This window comes from Rhinolophus hipposideros (genome assembly GCF_964194185.1).
Source record: "Rhinolophus hipposideros genome assembly, chromosome: 19".
NCBI lineage: Eukaryota > Metazoa > Chordata > Mammalia > Chiroptera > Rhinolophidae > Rhinolophus > Rhinolophus hipposideros.
The window spans coordinates 52,527,527-52,549,716 of record NC_138065.1 but is presented as its reverse complement, the minus strand read 5'-3'; the positions used below and the strand labels follow the sequence as shown (position 1 = coordinate 52,549,716).

The 22,190-nt window shown below is 52.9% G+C and overlaps 1 protein-coding gene across 1 annotated transcript in view; it reads right to left on the bottom strand.

The window, feature by feature from the left end:
• LMX1A (LIM homeobox transcription factor 1 alpha) overlaps positions 1-22,190 on the bottom strand; it is a 123,681-nt gene that overhangs the window by 4,309 nt on the left and 97,182 nt on the right. Inside the window, exons 4-6 of the mRNA XM_081025743.1 lie at positions 6,077-6,249; positions 3,258-3,335; positions 1,803-1,872 (exon numbers count right to left, since the gene is read on the bottom strand). Coding sequence (XP_080881869.1) covers positions 1,803-1,872; positions 3,258-3,335; positions 6,077-6,249 — 321 coding nt within the window. The remainder of the gene's footprint in view (positions 1-1,802; positions 1,873-3,257; positions 3,336-6,076; positions 6,250-22,190) is intronic.

Below are 22,190 nucleotides of genomic sequence, written 5' to 3'. Positions count from 1 at the left end.
CGCCACGTCTTTCATGACCCAGCCTCAGGGGTCACGCCCCAGGTCAGCCCTGCTCAGTGTCTGTGGGGCCCATCCAGGGTGTGACCACCAGGTGACAGGCATCACAGAGGGTGGTGACCACTGAGCTGTGCAGCCATGGATGAATCACTTTATTTTACTTCCTGAGTCCTGGTTTCCTCATTGATACAATGGATGGGAATGAGGTAACATCCCTGGGTCCCAGCCTGTGCCCGCAGGGCCTTCAGGGACCGTGTTGGAGGTCCCTGGAGCACTTCCTTGAAATGTGTCATCAGAACGAAGGCATCTGATGCTATACAAGGTTTGCAGACATTGGAGTGGACGAATCTAAAGCCCCTTCTAGCATCACCCCACTGAGAGTCCGTCGGTCAGTGGGGGACCGTGACACTGGCTGGGCCGACCTCGGGGACCTGCCATCCTGATTCCAGGAGCACTTGGGAACCACAACTGGCTAGCGGGCGCATAGTTTACGAGAAAAGGGGACTCAGTTCCCCCTGGCCCACAACGCGCGGTTCTCTGAACAAGGTCGCATCAGCTCCCAGACACTACTACCCGTCTTCTGCTTTCTTAAGTCTCCTCCCCAGGAGCTGCCCTGGGAATTCCTCAAGGTTCCACACACTGCGAGTTTGTGTTCTAATGACGTCTTGAGGCGTCCCTCTCCCTTTGGGCCTGATGGCGTACAGGGAGTCAGCTTGTGGCATCTGGGACCCTCTGTGAGCAGCTGTCTTGTCCTATTTTAAAACACTGTTTGCCTCGAGGGAAGACGCTAAGGGAACTCCTTGCTTCAAGAGTCAAGTCCTCAAAGGAGCTTAGTCTCGGTATCAAGCACAAGGCCATGCAGGAACAAGGGGCTCTGCTTAGGGGCCTGACAACCACGGCCTCCCAGGAGTGGCCCACAGACCAGCAGCAGTGGAGTTTGTTACAGATGCAGCATCTCGGCCCACCTGGGCCTTGGGAATCAGAGTGTGTGCTTCACTGAATGCCAGGCGGCGTGCAGGCATGCTGAGGGGTGAGCCTCCCCGCTGTCGGGGCACACGGGCCGCTCAGGACCATCCCTTTAAGAATGATGTAGTTTTCCTTGATTTTTTTTCTTTAAATTCCTGAAGGCTCGCACATCTGACCTTCACTCCCTCCCCACTGAAACCGTGAGGGTACGTGCAGGCAGGGGTGCAGGTAGAGAGGAGGCAGCCGGCCCAGCGGCACTCAGAATCAGGGAGGGTTCCGGCCCAGCGGCATCCCTCACTCCTCTAGGACCCGCTCAGTCTCGCAGAGCCTGTCTGCTCGTCCTTCCGTGGGACGGGGACAACGGGAAGGTCTGCTCACCTCGGGGTGCTGGTTGTAAGAGTCTGGTCGGCAGGTGTGAGAGCACTCTGGGAACTACCAACGTGCTCGAGCCACCAAGCGGCGGTCTGTCAGCTGACTGCCCCTATTTCTACCATGTTACATGATTTTGGAAAGCGGTAAGTCACAGTGCTGTCTTCTGTTGAGTTGAGTTGCTTGGAAGGAGGGGACTGGGCAGGATGACAGTCTGAGGCAATGCTGACACGGCCCCCCGACTCTCCTCGGGGTGAGGACCAGCAGGCTTCTCTCAGGGTGAGTGCCACTCCCTTGGGCAGCTCTGGGCCTGCAGCCCAGCCATTGAGCAGCTGGCACAGCCCAGGCTCGGTTCTCAGCGGGAGGTCCCAGCTCCCATGCGGGTGTGTACTGGGCCTCAGAGCCCACGAGGGTCACTCACAGGCCTGGGCAGTGGGGGCCACGGGGGTAGAGGCCCGCCCCCCGCTTACCGGAGCTCAGCCTCTGGCTGTTCTGCTGGTCTTGCTGCTGCTGCTGCTGCCGCCGGGCCAGCTTCTTCATCTGATGAGGAGAGGACCACACGGTTAGAGGTAGGAGGCTGCAGCCGGCCCAGGTGCGGGGAGGGCCCGTGCGTAAGGCAGAGGGACAGGCTCCCTGGCTGTGACTCGTCAAGGAGCCATGCCTGAGAAACAGTGCCCAAGCTCCACGGGTCCCAGCACAGGGCTCTTTGCTTCACTGATGTGGAAGGGCTGCTGGCTTGGTAGCAATACTGTGCCAGCCGCAACGGGGCTCCTCAGCAAACAGGACGTGCTGCGTGTGCTATGAGAGTTGCACGTGAGGCATGAGTGTAGGGGCTGGGGCCTGCCTTCCAGGTTAGACGTGCGGCCAGAGGCCACGGACCCCATGCGACTTGGAATGTGCCAAGAGACTGTCCCCAAATACACTGCCCGACCTGCTGGTCCTCGGGCTTGAGGTGCCCATCAGGAGGTTCAGGCCTCCAGGTAAGGACCTCACCTCCCTAAGGGCCCGGTTAGCACCCAGACTTCCTGGAAGGAACATTGTAACCCAATGTTTCTCAAACTGTGTTCCATGGAAGGTTAGGGTTCCATGAAATGTTAATATACTCTGTGTGTGTGTGTGTGTGTGTGTGTGTGTGAAACGTTAGGTTAAAAGAAATTCTTTACTGCAAGATTTCTGAGCTCCACACGTGCTCTGCGCTTTATGAACCCACAGGCTACAGGTCCTCTCAAACCTAATAAACCATGAAAGCCTTTTGTGGAAAGGGCCACGGAAGACACACCAAGACCCTGTCCTGAGGAATTCAGTGGGGGACATGACACCTTAAACAGTCACGATCAGATACTGAGAGATTAACTTATCACCCGTAAAGATTAGGGCTCTAACGGGCCATAGGACGCATGACTAGGAGTAGAAACATGAATGAGTAAAAGGTCTAAAACAAACCAAAGATCTGGGCCGGGGGTACAGCCCCTGGGGGTCCAGAGGACAATAGGAAGGTTTGGCCCTACATCGGGGGTGGGGGTGCACTGGAGAGACGGGTGAGACGTCACTGTGTCCGGGCCAGTCACCCGTCAGCCAAGTAGGTTTCTCTTTGAAATTCTGAAAGGACTTTGGTATCTGGGTTAAATGAACGTGCTCTTATCAGAAGACCCAGAAAGACATTTATTCACGCAGACGGCTGGCCAGATTCACAGTCACAGACACTAGGAGAATAAAAGCCATTTCACTAAAACTAACGCCCCATCTCTGCCCAGCTGCACGGCTGCTGTGTCTGAAATGATTGTTGGCAACAGGATTTTTGAATCAAGAGCAGGCCTTGAGCCAGTGAGTTCTGGTCAGAACCCCCGTCAGCAAGCACGACATCCTACGGGTCCGTTTCGGGGGACCAGCCACACAGAGACAGACAGAAGTGAGGAGAAGGCTACCTTCGCTCGCTGGTTCTGGAACCACACCTGGACCACACGGACGCTCAGCCCTGTCTCTGCAGCCAGAGTCTCCCTCACCTTGAAAAAACGGAGCATTAGAAACACAGAAACATTGGCACGTCACAGCAGAAGAGGCAGAACGGTTCCAACGCAGGGAGCACGGGGAGGCCCGCAGGCCACGGCTGACAGAGGAGCTGGGTCGTGGCTCACGTCCAGCAACGTCCCAAACACACAACATCGCTTCCGTCAGGGGGACAGACGGCACTTCACCAGGTAAAGAGGAAGAGGAATTCTCGTTGTGTAGAGGGGCACTCCCAGAGGTGCCTCTGGGCTTCTCTCACCCTGGGCATCAGGCCTTCACATGGCTCCCAGACATTACTAGCAAGACCTGTCGTGCTCTAGCTGCACGTCACGCACGTGCGTTAGCCCACTTACGGAGAACTGAGGGTGCAAGGCACGTGGAAAAACAAGTGGCTCTCTCTTGCTCTCTTCTCCTGCCCAAATTCATTCACCTAAATCTTTGGCTCTGTCCCTCACAGTTCTAGGTGACTGCGTATTTCGTGAATATTATTTTTTACGGTGACTCTGCATGAGCCCAAAGAGAGTAAGACAGGAGTCATCGGGATTGTGGGAGAGCAAGGCAGAGAGCTCTCGGGCAGGCACAGACGCCCTGGCCATACACTCATGGCCACCCGGAGCCCCGTAACCAAGAGATGTGTTTCCACATCCGCCCTCCATGCAGGGACACAGTGAGGGGCCGGTTAGATTCTGGGAAGCAGGTTGGATGGAAGAAACTCGGTGCATATACACACCAGTACGGTGAACTGGAGACCTTGGGGAGTCGTCGCCTTCTTCAGCCACTTGGGCTGAGGCTCAGGAGAAGTGGGGTGATTAGACCAGATTTTTAAAGCATACCCTTCTGCTAAGTAAATTAAACAGCAGTGTGCCCGGGGGCCCACCTCCATCCACCTGCTGAAACCCTATCCATCCTCCAGGGGCCCAGCTCAGCAGCCACCTGTTCCACAAAGCCCTGCTGATTCCCCGGACAGCGGTGACCTTGCCATTCCCTCGGCTCCCGTGACCCCTGGCTGCCTGTCTGTTCTGGCCCTCTGAGCGTTCTCCCCAGGCTTGCAGTTCTGTGTGCACAGGCTTCTCCTCGCCGGTCCCCTGGAGGCCAGGGACAAGCCCTGGGCACAGGCCACAGAGGCTGGGAGTGTGGTGCACGTACAAAAGTAAGTAAATACACGACAAGTGGTCATTTGTCCCCATGCAAGCCAACTCCAGGGTTATTTCACTTTCTACCAGCACCTCCCCTGGAGCAAGGAAAGAGAAAGGAGGTGTGGTGGCATTCCCAGGTCAGCAGTAGCAGTGGACTATTTTATTGTCCAGCCAATGTCCCCCCTTTCCTGCCCCACTGCCCCCATGGACAGACACCTCACACTGGGCTCAGCCACACGAAGCGTCCGGTCATGGAATGTGAGTGGATGTCACGTGCGTGATACCCAGGAGAGGCTCCCATGGGTTTGCCCGGTGTGACACGTCCGCGTGTCTCTGCCATCCTCAGAACAGCCCGCCCAAGTGGCCACTGTTCCTCCACCTGAAGGAAGGACGGGTGAACCACGCCTGAACCTCAGCCCTTCTGGGCCACGGCCGCCACAGCCCGGGAGCAGGCACTCAGCTTGCTGGGAGCCACCAAGATTGTGTTTGTTATTGCAGCAAAAGCTGACTAATACAGACAGGCATGCCGGAAAAAGAATGCTAATAATTTTTAAATGTATTTCCATCATGAATTTCAATTAAAAGGCTTTCATATTTTTGTTGCATAAATGACAGTAACTGGCACAGGACAAGCAGACAGTAAATGGGGTACTTAATTAATGGACACAGCTATTTGTGGCACAGACTACTAATTGTCCCCAATATCCATTCTCTCTTTCCTCCTATTAGCAATCGAATCCCCATGTTTTAGCAGAGCACATGGCCACCCAGACAGACTCATTTCCCAGCCCCCTTGGAGGAGGTACAGCCACAGGCTTACGTTTTGGCCAATGCACATGAACGAAAGTGGTGTAAGAACTGCTGGGTGTGCCCTTAACAAGGCAGCAGCCTGCCCTCCACTCCCTCTTTCTCCACCATGTTGGCTGGGAAAAAACGGTGACAGAAGCAGCTCCTTGGCCACGTGATGTACAACAGAGTACCCTCCAGCCCCCAGCTTTGGACTGCTCCCCTGTGGATGGTGACGTAAGAGAGAAATAAGCTCCCACCTCATTAAACCACTTAAGTTTTTGTTTGTTTTTTTTTTCATGAAACTTCACAGCAGCCTGACCTGTAACAGCCTCCCCACCCCCAAATTGGAAACAACCCAAACACCCTTGAACAGGTGACTGGACAAACAACCTGTGGCACAACCAGTTGGTGGAGACTGTTCAACCACAGGAACGAAGGAACTCCCCCAAGGGCAAACCCCCAAATCACCACTCCGAGAGGAACAAACGAGACCAAACAAGAATGCACATTCCAGACACTGAGGTGTTACTCTTTGTCACACCCCACGTGGCACTGTCATTCCCACTGCTCTCCACGAAACTAAAGGTGGGAGCAAGTGGCCCGCTGGAGTGGGCGTATGTGCACAAAAGCACGGGAAGCTGCTGCTATGGCTTGGGTGACCCCCGGAGTGTCCTGCCGGGCAGAGGCCACCGCACAGACTGTCTGACCGGCCCCCTAGCACCCTTACCGCAGGGGCCCTTCGACAGCCCTGTGGCAAGTGTGCACACAGAGAAGCGGGCCCAGCCCCCTATCCGCCTGCTCCCCTCCAGTACCTTTCTGCATGGCTTGGACGACACTTCAAACGAGGCCTTGAACGCTCTCCTCTGCTGGGTTGTCAGGATGGTTCTGGGACGTTTGGGGCGCTTATGGTCCTTGCCGTCCTCAGCGGCTCCTTTCCCTGCCCCGTGGGCAGACTTGCAAAGGCTTTCTTCATCATCGCTTTTGCCTAGAAGAAGCAGGAGACATGGTGTTGAGCCCCGCAAAGCCACTCCCGGGAGCTGTGCTGGTCTACAAAAAGGCCCTTGGGTCCTGTTCCCAGCATGGCCTTATATCAAGTGCAGCGACCCCGGTGGCACTGGCCTGACAGTCTCCAGGAAGGGCTAAGGAAGATTCTTCCAAAAGCCAAGACGGGAACCAGAGAGCCCGCCAATGCAGCCCAGCCCTTTCTCCCAGCTGTGTGACCTTGGGCGAGCGACTTAATGACTCAATTTCCTCACCTGCAAAACCAGGATATAAGAAAACCTACTTCACTGGAGTTAATGGAAGGATTACATGAGTTGACCGATAAGGTGCTCAGAAAGCTGCTTGGCAGAAAATAAATGCCCCCAAAGTGTTGATTTTAGTACTGTCTTCGATGTCATTTTTCACATCTAGACCTGGAAAAGTTACAAACATGACTGGTTCAGAGCCCACAGGGGGCCCACCCTAGCTTACCTGTGGGTACAGATAACTGAGAATGGACAGATAACAGGTGGTTAGTCTACAAAATAAACCTGTTACAGTAAGTGTATCTATTTATACTTCTGTAAATTCCTTCAACTCTTTACGCGGTAAGCAATGCAAGGGGGAACTTTAGAAGGAAATACAGCCTCCAGTCTGTGTCACATTCTTTCCCAGGCCGCCTCTTGCATCCCCCAGACTTTACACTCCTGAGAAGGTGCTTCCAGGCCCTGGGAAATGCCCGTGAGGGAGACACGTCTACACTCAGCACTACAAGCCGTGGCGGTTGTGTGCCCCCCACAAAGCACCCTCACAGGGACCTCACTTCTGCCTGGGTCCTCCCAGAGCTCAGCTGTCCTCACTTCTCCAGCAGAATCCTTTGTCCCAAGGGCCCCCAGCTCCATTCTCCCAATCAGGTCTCCTTCCAACCACTTCTGGAAATCCAGGATGAAGGACCTACTGTGTGCGCTGCCCCTCCTTGTTCCTCGCCAGCTCTGCCCTGCGATAGATGCTCATTTGCATACGCATTATAGCTGAGACTGCAGTTGAGGTCTATGGCTCTGCTGGACCCAAAACACTTATTTTATCTGCGAGGACAGTGGCTGCTTCTCTGCGTGAACATTTAGACGTACAGTTTGAACAGGAAGGGACAGCCACCTGTGAGCTTCCTGAGGGCATGACCCTTTCAGTGTAATTGAACAGGGTGTCCAACCAGTTCTGCCCTCCTTAGGAAGACAGCCCTGAACAGGTCACCGCCTGCACTGAGCCTTGGTTTCCTCATCTGCACTCCGGTGACAACTGCCACCCAGAGGGAGGCACAGGGTTGTCACGTGCAAAGCAAGTACCGTGGCGCCTGCACACAGGAGGCTCTGGATGGATGGGGTGGGGTGGACGTCTTTTGCTCTGCCTTGCACCCTTCACGGAAGGAATGAAAATCCCAAAAGATTACAGAAGACTCATGACGAGGTCCCTGCTCTCCCAGGGACATTCCGCAAGCTGATCACAGACATACACGGACCTTGGTCTGAAGGTGGTTTGAGGATCTTTCTGGAAAGATGTTTTCAGAATGGCAAGGGGGGGAAAACAAACACATAAGCACTGAAAGCCACAGGGAAACAAGAGGACCCCATAGGAGGATCAACAGTAGAAAAACTACCGCTCAGACACCCACAGCCCGGGCCTCAGTGAGGACAGTTCTCTCTGCTGGAGGGGTCCTCGGGGACAAAGGGACGCTCCTCTGGTACAGAGGATCCCTTCGGTCACCTTTCTGACAACCCACCCCAAGGACCACGCAGAGCTGCAAGGCAGGCAACTCAAAGGGCTGAGTCTGGAACAAACAAGTGTGACGTCCAAAGTACAGAAGATGTTTTAAAATGTGACTGTAGGAATTCGAAAACCTCATGTCTTCTGCCAGTGTCGCCCCTAACATGGGGTCTGTCAATGCCCCATGGAGTCAGCCAGACTCCCCACAATGTGGTGCAAACACATCCTACTTATAAGGAGGATGACGTGACTCATAGAAATGGTAAAGTCCAGCATCAGGCTGGATTCCATGGAAACGGCTCATCCATGCGCACCGGCACCCTCCAGGAGAGCAACATGATGGGCTCCGCTAAGCACTGGCTTTGGCGCCACCCAGGCTCAGCTGAGCCTCTGCCCTGTAGCCGCTATTTGTGTGATTTCGGAACAAAGTCTCGGGACTCAATGTTTCCCATCGGGGAGAGAAACAGAACTAAACGAGACGATGTCTCTAGAATGGGATAGGCGCTTAGAACCATCATCGTCGACATCATCATTTCAACATCAAAGACGTACTCTGGATCTGAGACACATGTTTTTTGTTAATAATAGTTGCATATGGATGGGAGTCTGGGTTAAGGTTTTACACTCCAGCGTTCATTCCTCCCACATTGCAGACATGACCCGAGCCAACACTGGGAGTTGCTCTTGTAGAAGGTGAGTGTCAGAGAGCCTCTGGAAAGGAATAGAAAGAGGGGGGACGGGGTCGGGGCTGGTTCTGGAAGGAAGATGTAATTGCTGAAGTTGGTTCAGAGCCCAGAGGCAGGACGGCGGAAGCCCTGGTGTCTTCGATGGTTGTCACAGCACTCAGCCTTGCCTGACACAAATGCACCCTTACCAAGAGCCACTATTCCATCAATGGACCGCAGGGTGGCCGACCATGTGCATTTTTGGAGGAAGTAGAAAGACCACAGGTGGCTGCCCATGCATTCTCTCGGCCTCCCGATAGGAAGGGAGATGAAAACATTTGTTTTCCAGAAAAGAAGGGGGCAAGAGAGGGAAGGGGGGGGTCAAGGACCAGATTAAGGCTTGTGTCTGGATGTTTCTATTGTCTTTGGGGTGCACCTTCTCCCTCTGATCCCTCCTTTCTGCTGCTCAGTATCTTACTCTCTTCTGTCTCCTCAGGTCCATCCCTTTTTTCCCTCCAAGAAGCCGGTCATGCTCTAGAGTAGGGAGTCTACAAACATTTACGAAAAAAGCCAGAGAGGAAATGTTTTCCTCTTTGCAGGCCTCACGGTCTCCGTCGCAGCCGCCCGACTCTGCCATCAGAGCGCGAAGGCAGCCGCAGAAGGTATGAACGGGCATGGCTGTGCGTGAACCAACAAAATTATTTCCCCGAACAGCCTGAATTCAGCCTGAGCCCGACTCTAGGCCCCTCCTGCCCCCTGGTCCCATTCCTCCAGGCTCTGACTTGGGGGTCAGGAAGCACTGCTAATTGACACCAAGGAGGCAATGATTATCACAGTTTGCTGCGTCCCTTCCCACAGTCAATAACACACTTACCAGAAAATGCCTCCAACCAAAGTCACCGGTGTGGACTTTCAGGTATTCTGGCAGATATGAGCCAGAGACATTCTGAAGGAGAAGGGACAGAGAGGCCCCTGACACCTCTAAAGTGAACACAGATGCCACGACCCAGCTGTCGGGGGAAGGCAGGCCATCAGAAACAACCGCCCAGCTCTGTCCTCTGTGCTGTAAATATTATGGGCAGAGCGGAGCCGCTGACTCCCCTGGGAGAATTTCCAGCCTGCCTGGGATGTCACCGAGACTCCCTCCGTCTCTCTCAGTGGGCACAGGCCAGCCTGGCTCTGATGCCCGCGTCTTCCTGCAAATATGCACTGCCTAAAATATACACTTAGTGATTTCCCCGTGAGAAAGTTCTATGAGAGCCAGGAGATTTCCCTTGGAACCCTGGAACAGGAATACTGGGGAGCAGAAGATGAAGAAACGCCTTCCAACGGCAGGGAGGTGGGAATGGAGGGAGGGGAAGCCCCTCTGGGGTGCCAGAAGCTCCTACACCCAGATGCAGACCCAGCGGTCCCTCATAATTTAAGCCGACACCCCTCAGCAGAGATGAAAGGAGCACCACTCGCCACCTCCGACTGAAAATGTCAGCATCCCTGGGGGCCAAGTGGACCTAGCACAGCAGCCCTCTGACTCCTCGTGGGGAAGTCCAGAGATGACGTCTCCGGCACAGCCGACAGGACTGAAACGAATTTGCTTGGCCCACAGTTCGAACGCATATCTCAGAGCCCTTCCTGCCCCTTTCTTGTACAAAAATCTGGAATGGCTCAGGGGTGTTACTCCCCTGGCTGGTCCTCCCACATAAACAATCCCAGATGAAAGCCCCAGCCGCGGTTTACGGCCCTGCCATGGGCTGCACCACCTGTGGGGTCTCCAAGATTCATTTCAGGTTGTTGGAAAAAATCCCAGCAGCCCATAAATAGGGCAGAGATCTGAGCTTGGCCGGGAGGGAGGCGAGAGCAAGGGAGGGAAGAGGCAGGAACAGGCCTCTGATGGGTCCCAGTGATGAGCCCCATAAATGTCCTGCAGGCAGGGGCGGCGGTGGGGCATGGTTAGAGGAAGGGTCTGGGGCTTGTTGTGGGGAGACGGGAGGGAAAGAAGCCAGGGAGGGGCTTATGAAGACAGGATAGACAGGAAGCTCTCTCGGTCACTGCCCTGCGTCACAGGACCGGACGTCCGCCTCCCAACCCAGCACAGCAGTGCTTAGCTCCAACGCAATTAAAACCCAATGGCAAAGTGAATTCTCTAGAATAGCCAAGTCCCAGCAGCTACTGTTTTGAAACTGCCTTACGCATCTTTCTTTAGACCCAAACAGGGTCCCTGTAAAAGACGTGACTGGAACTCGTACACTGCGTGTTTCACTCACTAAGCATGTCCTGTGGGCTCACATGCCAGGCACTGCACAAGGACAGTCTGGGGTACAGAGAGGGTGACAGCCCCCCTCCCCGGCTCTCACAGAGATCCCAGTTACAAGGGGAGAAAGATCAGCACCAGAATAATAACCTGCTCAGAGGACCTAGGAGAGGGGGCCAGGGAAAGTGACAGTGCAGGTGTCACTCGAATAGAAAATGAATGACACAGAGAATGAACGGAAGTTACAGGTAGAAAAAGAGGGGGCGTTTTATATCAAGAAAGCAGAACTTTTAGTGGCATGGAAGCAAGTTCTTCGTCTACAAGGTGATATAAAAATTCCTACACTTACCTCAGACCTGACATGACATCGTTTTACAATTGCATTGCTTCTCTTATAACACCATGAGGCAGAAAATGGGTTATTAGCCTTTTTTTTACAGATGAGTAAACTGAGTCCCCGAGCGGGCCACTCTGTCTTCCGCCCCTCTCCCTCTGCCCGCCTAGCCTGCCCGGTGGGGTTGTCGTGAAGACCCAAGGACACTTGCAGAATATCAGGAGCTGCCCAACCGCGGGTGGCGTCACTGTTATTAAAAGGTGAGGACAGAAAGGCTCACGAGAAAGGCTTTCGGGGCGGGGTGGGGGGGAAGGATCGTCCACCCTGAGCTCCTGCTGCAAACCCACGTCTCAGTCCAGAAGTGACAGAGCCTATTTGAAACCCCGATTCCCCCTGCTCCCCCACTCACGCATGTCCCATCACTGCCATCCCCACTCAGGGACAGTCTCCAACCCCAAGGCACGAAGCATATCGAGAGCGGAGCAGACATGGGCCAAGCTGCACTCCTAAGTCAGGCTGTCGGTAGTGTCCCAAGAAAGAGCCTTTGTTTGGCCACGTCCACTACAGTTGCTGTGCCAGGCAGGGAAGGGGTGGCACGTCAGAGCCAGGGCATGCCAGTTCAGGCGTCCAGGCAGGCCCCCGGGGGTGCTGGGCTCCCCTCAGGGGTGCAGGCCGCCCGCCACAGCCTGGCCCACCCCTCCTCTCTCCTCAGCTGGCTGGTACTCAGGAAGAGGAAGCCTTATGCTCTGGAGGTTGGCGGGAAACGCGACAGTATTGGTCTTGATGGTGGAATTGCATCAAAGTCAGGCCTTTGCACATTCGAATAGGCCCTATGCTAACACAGAGGCACACAGGCACACACGTGTACACATGCGTGTACACGCACACATGCCCTCTGCCTCTTTTCCTCTCTTTTTCCATTGCTTTCTCCTCCCCTTTTTAATGAAAATACGGCCACATGCAACTCAAGCTCATACGCACGGTGTAAAGGTTGAATGTGTCTGTGCGTAAATTTGTCATAAACTCAAAATACTGATACTCAGATATCAGAAGATCCCTGCACACCCATGCCCACATTGATTCGAATCGAGCGTGGATAAACGAACTCAATAAACACCATCACATGCACAGCTTTGATTCAGCCAGCCCGAATCAGATGTCTGGGATGGGCGTCCATCTCAGTAGAACCCTGGTCTCAGCAGCCCGAGGTTCACGGGGGTGTGTGTGACATACACGACGCTGTGTCGGGCCCCTACTGATAGGGTGTGAGTGTGTGCGCCCACTCAGGGAATGCCGTAAGTGGATCGGACACTCTTTAGAGTACTCCAATTTTGCTGCATCAATTACTAGCCTTCAGGAGGGTAAAGGTATCTGAGAAAATAAAATTGTTTCCAGGCAGGGTTGGAAGCCAAAGGGTTACTTATCTCTCCAAACTGAAAAAGGCCCAGACGATACTCTTTGGGGGGCTGGGGGTTGGGGTGAGTTGGATAACACTCTCAATGTTCTCACTGCAGAAGGAACCCCTCCCTGGACAAACTCACTGTGGACAGACTCGATGACCACGGCTGATAGGACAGCCGGGGCCCTCCCTTGATGGAGACACCCTGCTCTGACGGTTCTCTGCTGGTGTGGACACGCGAGCCGCGGCCAACAGCCGGGCAGGTCTACGCCTTAAGGCCGGTCCATTCCACACACCACCACAGGCTCAGAGGAGCAGGGAAAGGTGAGAGCGGACACTTAGCCTCTGCGCCTACCTCCACTGCTCACCTACTGTGTGACCTAAGGCAAATGACCTAACCTCTCTGAGCCCTACCTCCCTAATTTGTAAAATTAGGGCAATCAAGCCCTGCCAAGCTACCCTGAGAGGATTGCTAGAACTTAACAGTAGGGGTAGGTAAAAGGATTATGGGAAATAAAATAGAACACTATAAAAATGTAAGCTATTTTAAATAATTTTGTTTTTACTATGCCTCCTGAGTGCTCATGAACTTACGATAGACCCCCTTACGAGATAAGGAGGAGTGAACAAGGCCAACAAAGTCCCTGCCTTCCCACCTCTAGCAGCAGAGACAGGCAATGAATAAAATAAAGAAAAACTTAATTTAGTCATTGATGATATGAAATGCTAAGAACAAAAGAAAAATAGAGCCATGAGCCAAAGAATGGCTTGGGGGGGTGGGCAGAGAGAACAAGGACAGCTTCTTTTGGTTCCACAATTCTGCACCACCCACCACAAAGGCCCAAATCTTCCCTCACCTCCTTTCCATGTCAATCCCTCCCTTTTCCAACACTCAGAGCACACGTGTGTCTACCACAAACATTTCAGTTACTCAGGTACATGCAAATTAGAAGACAGTGCTTTAGGTTGTCTTGTTCTCCAGCCATGTTAGCTGAAAACAGTGTTTTAAGCTCTGAGTGTGCATTGAAAAAACACTGCCCTGGACCGATATAAGAATCATCCTTCTAGAGGCTGCAGAGCAGAGCACTTCACAGCAGTGCTTCAGGCTCCAATCGGTTCCTCTATCACTAGCTAGTCGTCTTGGCCACGGTGCGTCTACATGAAGTCTTGGTTTTCCCATCGGTAAAATGGGGATTAAAAGCACCTGCCTAAAAGGATAATTACAACAATCAAATGAGACAACTTTGTTTAGGTACAGTGCTTATGGTACTAAGCTCGTGGCTAGAACATGATGACTGCTGGCTAATTATCATTATAACTCTGTGTATCTTCAGTAGCCCTGGAAGAAGCCGCGAGAAAGCAGAGACCGAATCTAAATCATCTTTGTGTGGTTCACCACACCACAGCATGCTGCCAGCCGGGAGATTGATAATTAGTTGTTACGTAGTTTGTGTCCAGTTAACACAGAACGGAGAGAATGAAGCCAAGAGCACACTGGGGGGGACGGTGCCGACGGGCTCAGCGCAAAGCCCCATCTTTCCGTTGTTCACCGATGTATTCACCAGTGCCAACCACCTTCCACCGGCTGCAGAAATTCCTGAGGAATTATTAGCTACCTCCATACTTGGGGCCGAGCTGGGATGACATTAATTTCCCTTAAAGTATGGTCTGAATTTCCCCTTCTTCCCGTTGCTATTGACCTCAGGGATGGGCCACTGTCCGACAGGACCCATCCAGTTACATCAGTAAGAAGGGTTAGGAGAGGAGGGTTTGAAAAAGAGAAAGTCCGAATTAGGATAACTGGGGATAGAGGCAGGAAGGAGGGCGGCCTCAGAGAAAATAGAAACAGGGACAGAGAGAGAGGACGACGTTGGGAGAAGGTCCCAGGAAGCACATGCCAGGCGTCAGGTGACTGGGATGCGCAGTCTCCAAGGGCAGGAAAAAGGGGACCTGGGCCGGGCGGCCTTCGGACAGACTCCTCTTCCACAGATGTTCTCAGAACCACAGCTCTTCGCAGTGAGAACGCAAGGAAAACAGGGGTTTCCCAGGGAGCCGTGCCCTAAGTTGCCTGGGTGTGACTGTGTGCCGTGAACTCCGGGACGGCCGGTTAGAAAGTTCTGGTGGCCACTGACCATAAGGGACACGGGGCCAAGACGATGTCAAAAGGGATGGGGTCACTGCTTGTGGCACTGGCACAAACACGGCGTTCGTCGTGAGATTCTCACACTGAAGACCCTTCTTCCCAATCCTGTCATGACTCGTGAAGTAGAGTTTCCCATTGAATCGGGGTTAGAGGAAAAACACGACTCCTCTGAACCTACGGCCAGTGCAATTATTACAGTCGAGACGCTGGAGCCAGCGGGTTGCTCTGAGTCCCCTGGAGGACTGGGAGACAGATGGCTGGCCCGTCCCCAGAGCTTCTGAGGCAGCAGGTCGGGAACAGGGGGTGTGACTTCCCACTAACGACTGCCCGGCTAATACTGCTGCTGCTGGCTCAGGAGCCACACGTCCAGGACCCTCTCCCCTCCCCCACCCCCACATATACACGTGGGGAGGCCTGGCCGTCGTAGCACAGTCTTACTGGCAGTCAACAGACGTCTTCAGACCTAATCAACTACTCCAAGTCCTCAGAGTTCCAACAATTGGGAGAGAATAAAATTATGATTTTTTTTTTTAAAAAAACAACGCATGTTTCCCCTTTAAAACTAACGGCATGACTAGGGAGACAGGCGAGGATGGTACAGGTGACCCACGGGTGACGTGACCAGGGCCGGCCCTTGTGTACCTGGGGTTGAAGTCCAGCACGAAGCAGCGGGTCACTGCTCCCTCCTCTTTGTCAAGTGTGCCGGCTGCTGAAGTCCGAAGCCACGGACACCCACGTGGTGAGAGAGCAGCAAGCTGCTGCAAGCCTGCGCCCGACCGCCCTCCTTCCCCACCGGCCAGGCGGCTCTCCTCCGCCTCTGTACATCAGCACCTCTTCCACGAGCGAGGGAAGCGCTGAGCTGCCTCTCGGCTTATAAGACCCAGGTGGTTCCAAGAGGCGCTTCCCCCACAAACACAATGTCACACATGTGCCGTGTCACCTAATGCCCTAGACCTAGTCTTTCAGGAGTCCTCCCTGCAGGCGGAAGTCTCATCTCCACCAATGACCGTGAGAGTGGGAGCAAGAGCTCCCCGGGAAGCTTGACCATGGGGACACTGTGCCTTCCCAGGGGCCGCGGCGAGCTTGGGGACCATGTGGGCGGCTGACGGGCTGTGACAGCAGCTACGGTGTAACCTTGGTGTCTCGTTCTAAGTTAACATAGTTTCTCTTCAGCTCACAGGTCTGGTTCTATGAAACGGCCGTGCCCCTGAGAAGTTGTGCGTGGATCGAACTTCTGTAAAACTGGCTTTCATTCTCCTCATGAAGGAGTTCCTCGTTTTGAGAAGCGTTATCTTCAGGGATACAGAAATATTCTTCAACGTACAGAGGACCTGGGTCCTCAGACTCCCCTCAGTCATGTTGTCATCTAAACTTTCGTTGTTCATTTTTAGAAAATTGTATTGGAATATAATTCACATACAGCATTGAAGCAGGAGGAGAGGTGTTGCATCAAATACAGGACCCCACTTTTCTGAACCATTTCCACCCACCATTTCAGATGCCTCAGATTTTCTTCCTCATCTGTGTTCTGGGCTGCGTAGGTCACATGCCGTTCCTTGGCACTCAGATCCCTTCGGTGCCTTCCCTTCGTGTCCTCTGTGTCACCCGGGGGCTGACGCTTGCAGTCTGCTGCATCTGCCTGGGTTCAGCCAGTGGGAGCAGGTTACAAGGAAGTCAGAAGAGAGAGAGAAACCAAGGTACTTCCAGGTACTTCTCTCTGCCTTGGGTGGTGCCTCTGGAAGCTGTTGCTGGTCTTTGTGGCTCCAATTCACCCCTTAAAAGCCCACTGAAGTTTCAGCTTCCCCTAGGTGTCCCCAGAGGTTCCATCGTCTGTCACTCTGCGGCTTCCTCTCTGCTGCACATTTGTAATAGTCTCACCGTCCCGATCTGTGTGCATCTCCACAATCAGCCGTGTAACCAACTCTCGGTCTTAAAACGCTCTGTTTTAAAGGTTGACAGTTGTTTCTGCCCTCCTGGTTGGCCCCTCGCGGATACAGCTGTCACGACTGACGAGGGGCTTCCCAGGTTTGGCAACTGTGCCGCTTACCAGAGAGCAGCTCCAGACAGTCTGCTTCACTAGCCACACTGAACCCTGAGTCAGCTCCAATCACCTTCTCACTTCCCTCCTTATTCTCCAGGGAACTGCCTTTGTAAGGCTTCTCCCAGAGTAGCAGTTAGGTAACGAGACACGGCGATTATTTACCCCAGATTTAGACTTCAGGTACAGAAGTCACTGGAAAGGAGTACGAAAAGTCTGAATAGTCAGCACCATGGCCGATCCCAAAGGCCTCACACAAAAACCTGGAGGCCAGGAAGGACGGTGAAGGAAATTGATGCCAGGGTCTAGAGAGAGAATTTGGACAGCTGATCGTGTGTGCTTGTAGAGCCTGTCTTCAATTTGTCCGCAATCGCTGCACTGCTTTGTCCTACGCAGACCAAACAATTAAAACGAGAGGCCCTGCCACATGCTGCAACACCTCAAGGAATAGTTACAATTGAGATGATCTCTACAATCTGTCCCGGAAATTAGCTACCATATTTCACCAAATATAAGCTGCCTTTCATTGTAAAACAGGTGATTATTTTATGGACCCAAAGAAAGGGGGGGAAAAACGTGCCTCATCAAACTTTAATGCAGTGCTTTCTCCTCACATCAGCTGTGAGTCGCATCCCCCATCTGGATATGTTAAATGCGGCCAATAAAAGGGCCCTCGAACGTGAAAAACAGCACTGGTTCTGGTGGAGGCACTGAAGCCCTCTCCACCCAGATAAACGTACTGGTCGTTCTAGAAAACCCCAAGGCTTAGGACCTTGGGGACGGCATCCATTAATGGAACTTAGGCATAGCCTTCTGGCCATTTCCATCATTAGTCACGACCCCTCCCCACGTCCCCAGACCATGTTGACATGGCACCAAGGGGGTTAGCACAGGCGCCCGCAGTGGGTGGGAGGGGCTGATACTGAACACGCCTCCACCGGTCACCACTGACGTGACCGTGGATGAGCATGTAACCTCCTTTTCCTCAACAACGAAGTGAGGGAGCCTGTGACAGATGATGGCTTCAGTTCCTTTCAACTCCATCTTCTGTATTTTTCAATGAAAGAGGGAAATACTAACAAATCTGCTGTCTGGTTATGACCACTAAATTGACCAATGGTTCCCAATCAGGAATGGTCTGTCCCCCATGCCCAGGGGTGTCTGTAAACACATGAGCGTTGTTACAATGACTGCTCGCCTTACCGGCATTTAGTGAGTGGGGATCACAGATGCAAAATATAATAGTAAATTGTCTCACCCATGAAGCTGACCGCGCTCCTGCTGAAAAATGGGGACTGACACCTTCTGAGAAGGTCTTTTTGGTCATGAACAAAAATCTCTAAGCTTATGCTCCATTTCCATAATGTTTTTTTCTAATTTTATTATAATGGTGTAATGTGAGTAGCCATAGAAGGGAGATGGCAAGACTGTCACTTAGGCAGTGTCTAAGGAAACCCCCTCCGTTCGCTGTCTGGTGGCAACCTGAGTCTTCGCAGCCTTCCACAGACTTCACAAGCTTCCCTTTTCCTGGTGAGGGGTCCAGCCCTCCATGCGAAACAGTCACTCCCTCATGGGCTGTGACCAGTGGACCCAACAGGCTTCCACTGATGTCACATTGTTCACAAATCATCACACGAACGGGGTTATTTTCTTCCCAGTTGCCCCATGGTGGAGCATGCTGGGACACGGAATGACGTGAGAGAAGAAAGCCAACTGGAGAACGTGTAGATCCACGATGTCGCATTACAAGTGGGGAGTCTGAGACCCCGACAGGTGATGGAGCTCGTCCAAGGTCACGGAGCTTGTCCAAGGTCACACATCTCATAGCTGCAACTGCCAACCCCGGCTCCTAGTCTCCTGGCTCAGAGTCCAGGGCTAGTCCCCACGGCTAGTGTCTGTCACAGGTGGTGAGAGGAGACCGTCCTCGGCAGTCCTGATGCAGGCTTCTGCCAAGCAGACTGCTGAACACCTCAGGGTAAAACATTACTGACTCACGGTCCCGGAAGTGGGTTAATGTTTCCCCTCCAACTATGTCAGTGTTTCCTAAGAACAACATCCTTGCGTAACCATAATACAACCGTCAAAATGCAAAAGTGGCACGGAGGCAACTCACATTCGCATCTTCATTCAAACGTTGCTAATGGTCCCTCTGACCTCTTCCTTCTCACCCAGGATCTAACCCAGAAGCCCCCACGGCAACCGGTTGTCATGCCTCCTGAATATTCTCCAAACAGCCTCCCACTTTCACAAGCCTTTACTTTGGAAAAAGGTAGGTCGCTGATCTTGTGACATTTCTACCTATTTACGGTTGTTAGATGTTTCCTCATCACTCATTTTAAGGTCTGCGTTTGGGGCAGGAGTCCCAGGGTGGTGTTCGAGGAAAAGGCTAAGCTTGTGAACTCTGAAGGGCTGAGCACAAACACTCTCGCCAGCTGTCGACAAAAAGTTTCTAAAATAAACGATTCCATCTTGCTGGTTCACCAGTTCGAGTGTGTTCACACAATCCAGCTTTTCTTTTTCTGTGGTTCTTGTTTTCTTAGGAAGCCCTCGGGGGCACTGTTTTAAACCTAAGCAATTGCTCTACACACCTGCACAGGTAGGAAGGATGGGAGATTGGGTGAGTGGGGACCCAGCCTAGAAAACACTTTCTCAGGGTGGCTGCTTGAAAGAAACGTTCGATACCAGTGTATTTTCTGATTAAGTCCTTCTTTATACTAAACGGCAAATCCTGCTTACCAGAGACCTCTAGTTGGTCGGGTTCCATGAACCCATGTTTGATGCCAATTATAGGAGTTGTGATTATATCATCTGGATAAAATTCTTCCCATCTGAAACTGATGTAACAGGCATTGTTACCTGTTCTGAAAATTCTCAATTCTAAAGCTTGTAACTTGAAAAAACAATTAAGCTTACAACTCGAGAATGCTACCCCTCAAGTCACTCTGGTACAAGCTGCTCGCAACTTTCTGGAACCTTAATGATTATAAACCTGCTATTACTGGAAATGTGCCTACGCGGACGAGCCTAATGCATCCAACAGAGTGTGTCACACACACCTGACAAAGCACTCTCCAGGGGGTCCCTCGACAAGGAGAAGGAGCAGCCTCCCCCTGCTGTCCTGTGGGTCCCTGAGCACATACATGGTAGAAGCAAATGAACGGGTGGGCAGGGCTCTGCTGGGCCTGGCCCCACGGTCCGTGGTGTAGGAGAGCCGGGGATATGTCCCTGCTGGAGCAGAAAGGGGCCTCCCATGAGGGTGCAGACAGACCCCGGGAGCCGTGACCTTTGGGGCAGATGTACCACTCTGACCTGAGCACTTCCCATTGGGAGTTTCGGAGTTCTGGCTCAGGGACCCCGGGTTCATCAAAGAGAAAGAGGCATTTCCATTCCTTTGCTCAAACCTCGGAAAAGGACCAGGAAATGTCAGTCTACCAGCCTGTTGAAGGGGAAGCCAGGTCTCCCCGGGGCTCCCTTACACACAGTATGGAGTGGGCTTCAGAATGGCGCTCTCTGACAGAGAGCCCCTCACAAAGGAAGGGGCGGCAGGGGGTGAACAGTTCTTTGTGCTTTTGTCAGGGGAGAGGGCTTCTGGTGTCTCTGCCTCAGCTGCTTTGGGGGAGGGGCCGAGGACAGCACAGATGAGGCACTTCGCAAGTTAGACAATAAACACAATTCAAAACAAACTGACGGCCCCAGGTCCGTCAACCTCAACAAATTCTCGGGATAATGTCACATTCTCTTTGGCACGTTCTGCTTCGTGGACGTTGTGTCTGGTGTCCTCTGCCCCTCCTCCAAGAACCCCAATTCCCCCTCGTCACACCCCAGCTGTGCTTCCTCGCATGGCTGTCAGGCAATTGAATGCACAGCTGCACAGCTACAGGGAAGGGCACTGTGAAGCGAGAGGACGTCCTTCAGGGCTGCCACCTCTCGCATTCCTCGCTCTCCTCGCAGTTCAGGAGGAGGAGGACATCGGAAGGACCCGCGGAAGTCCGCAACGTGTCCTGAGAGTAACAAACTTTCTTTCCTGAGCACCTCCTTTGGCCCAGGCCCCATGGGCAGCACTTTACATACATTACACTAGACAAGTGAGGAAAGGGGAGCTCAAAGCTCACCCCAGGTCACCCACCAGCTATCAGGCGGAAGAGCCAGAGCATGAATCCAACTCCCCAAAGCCCCACAGCCTTTCTTTTAAGGAAATGTATCAACTGAATCCCTGGTGACCCCTATCCTCAATTCCGCTCTTTTATAACATCATTTAGACATTTACGGGTACATCCAACCAGTGTCAATTTACCCCCAGACCACAGCTTATTATTCACAGGTACTTTCCAATGTGTCGATGTGTCCTGGCTGCCAGACTCGTGTCTGTTTCTTTTCTGCTTCCGGGGTGAGCAGTCTGAGGCTGGTCACAGAGGACGGCTCAAGTGTTGTCTGCGTGAATGCAAATGGCGGTGACAATGGGCACACGCATGCGTGTGTGTATGTGTGTGTGTGTGTGTGTGTGTGTGTCATTTATATCACAGTCAGAGTTAAAAGGGGTTTCAGAGGCTATTTTGCCCAAGCCTTACCTGATACCTAAGTCCTCCCATGTCCATTCATTCATAGTGTGGTTGGGGACATAACAAAACTATGTGCAGGCAGAAGACTGCATTCTCAGGATCTGAGGTAGATGGGACAGGGCGGAAGCCCCACAATGTCATAGGATCATTCTAGAAGGAAGAAAAATAGTTGGGAATCGCTGCCTAACACTTCAGGGCTTAGTTACTGTCTGGGTCCCACGTTCCCTGATGGAATCAGGTCGACCCACGGCTGTCCTGGGATCAGATTTAGACAGATCAGCTTCTGGAGACAGTGGTCACAAGAAGTTGAGGTACCCACTGCTCACGTGTGGGCTCCGGTCGTTAGGCCTTGTATCTGACGGGCTATATGGTCTGCTCTCATTCACTGGTTCTCAAACTTCGTAGACTCCTGTCGCTCCCCCGCCCCCCAAACACACACACACAGGGTCTGATTCAGCAGGTCTGAGGAGGGTCTGAGAATTCAGGTTTCTAACAAGTTCCCAGGGGGCGCTGCTGGTCCTGGGACTGGCTTTGAGAACCAGGGCTCTACTTGGTGTTTGGGACTGGTACTGTGCTGTTTGTATGCTTCTTTTCCCATAATCAGGCACAAAATCCCATGCGTGGAGACGCTGGTGAGAAACGGCCTCATTCTAAACCCTCAGCTTTTCTGTGAGTCGCAAATCCACACCTGACCTCCCTCTTGAACCCCAGACAGATGTGTCCACCTGCCCACGAGACAGCCACAACCACAGGGTCCACAACAACCTTCAAAGTTATCGTGGCCCACCCGAATTCATG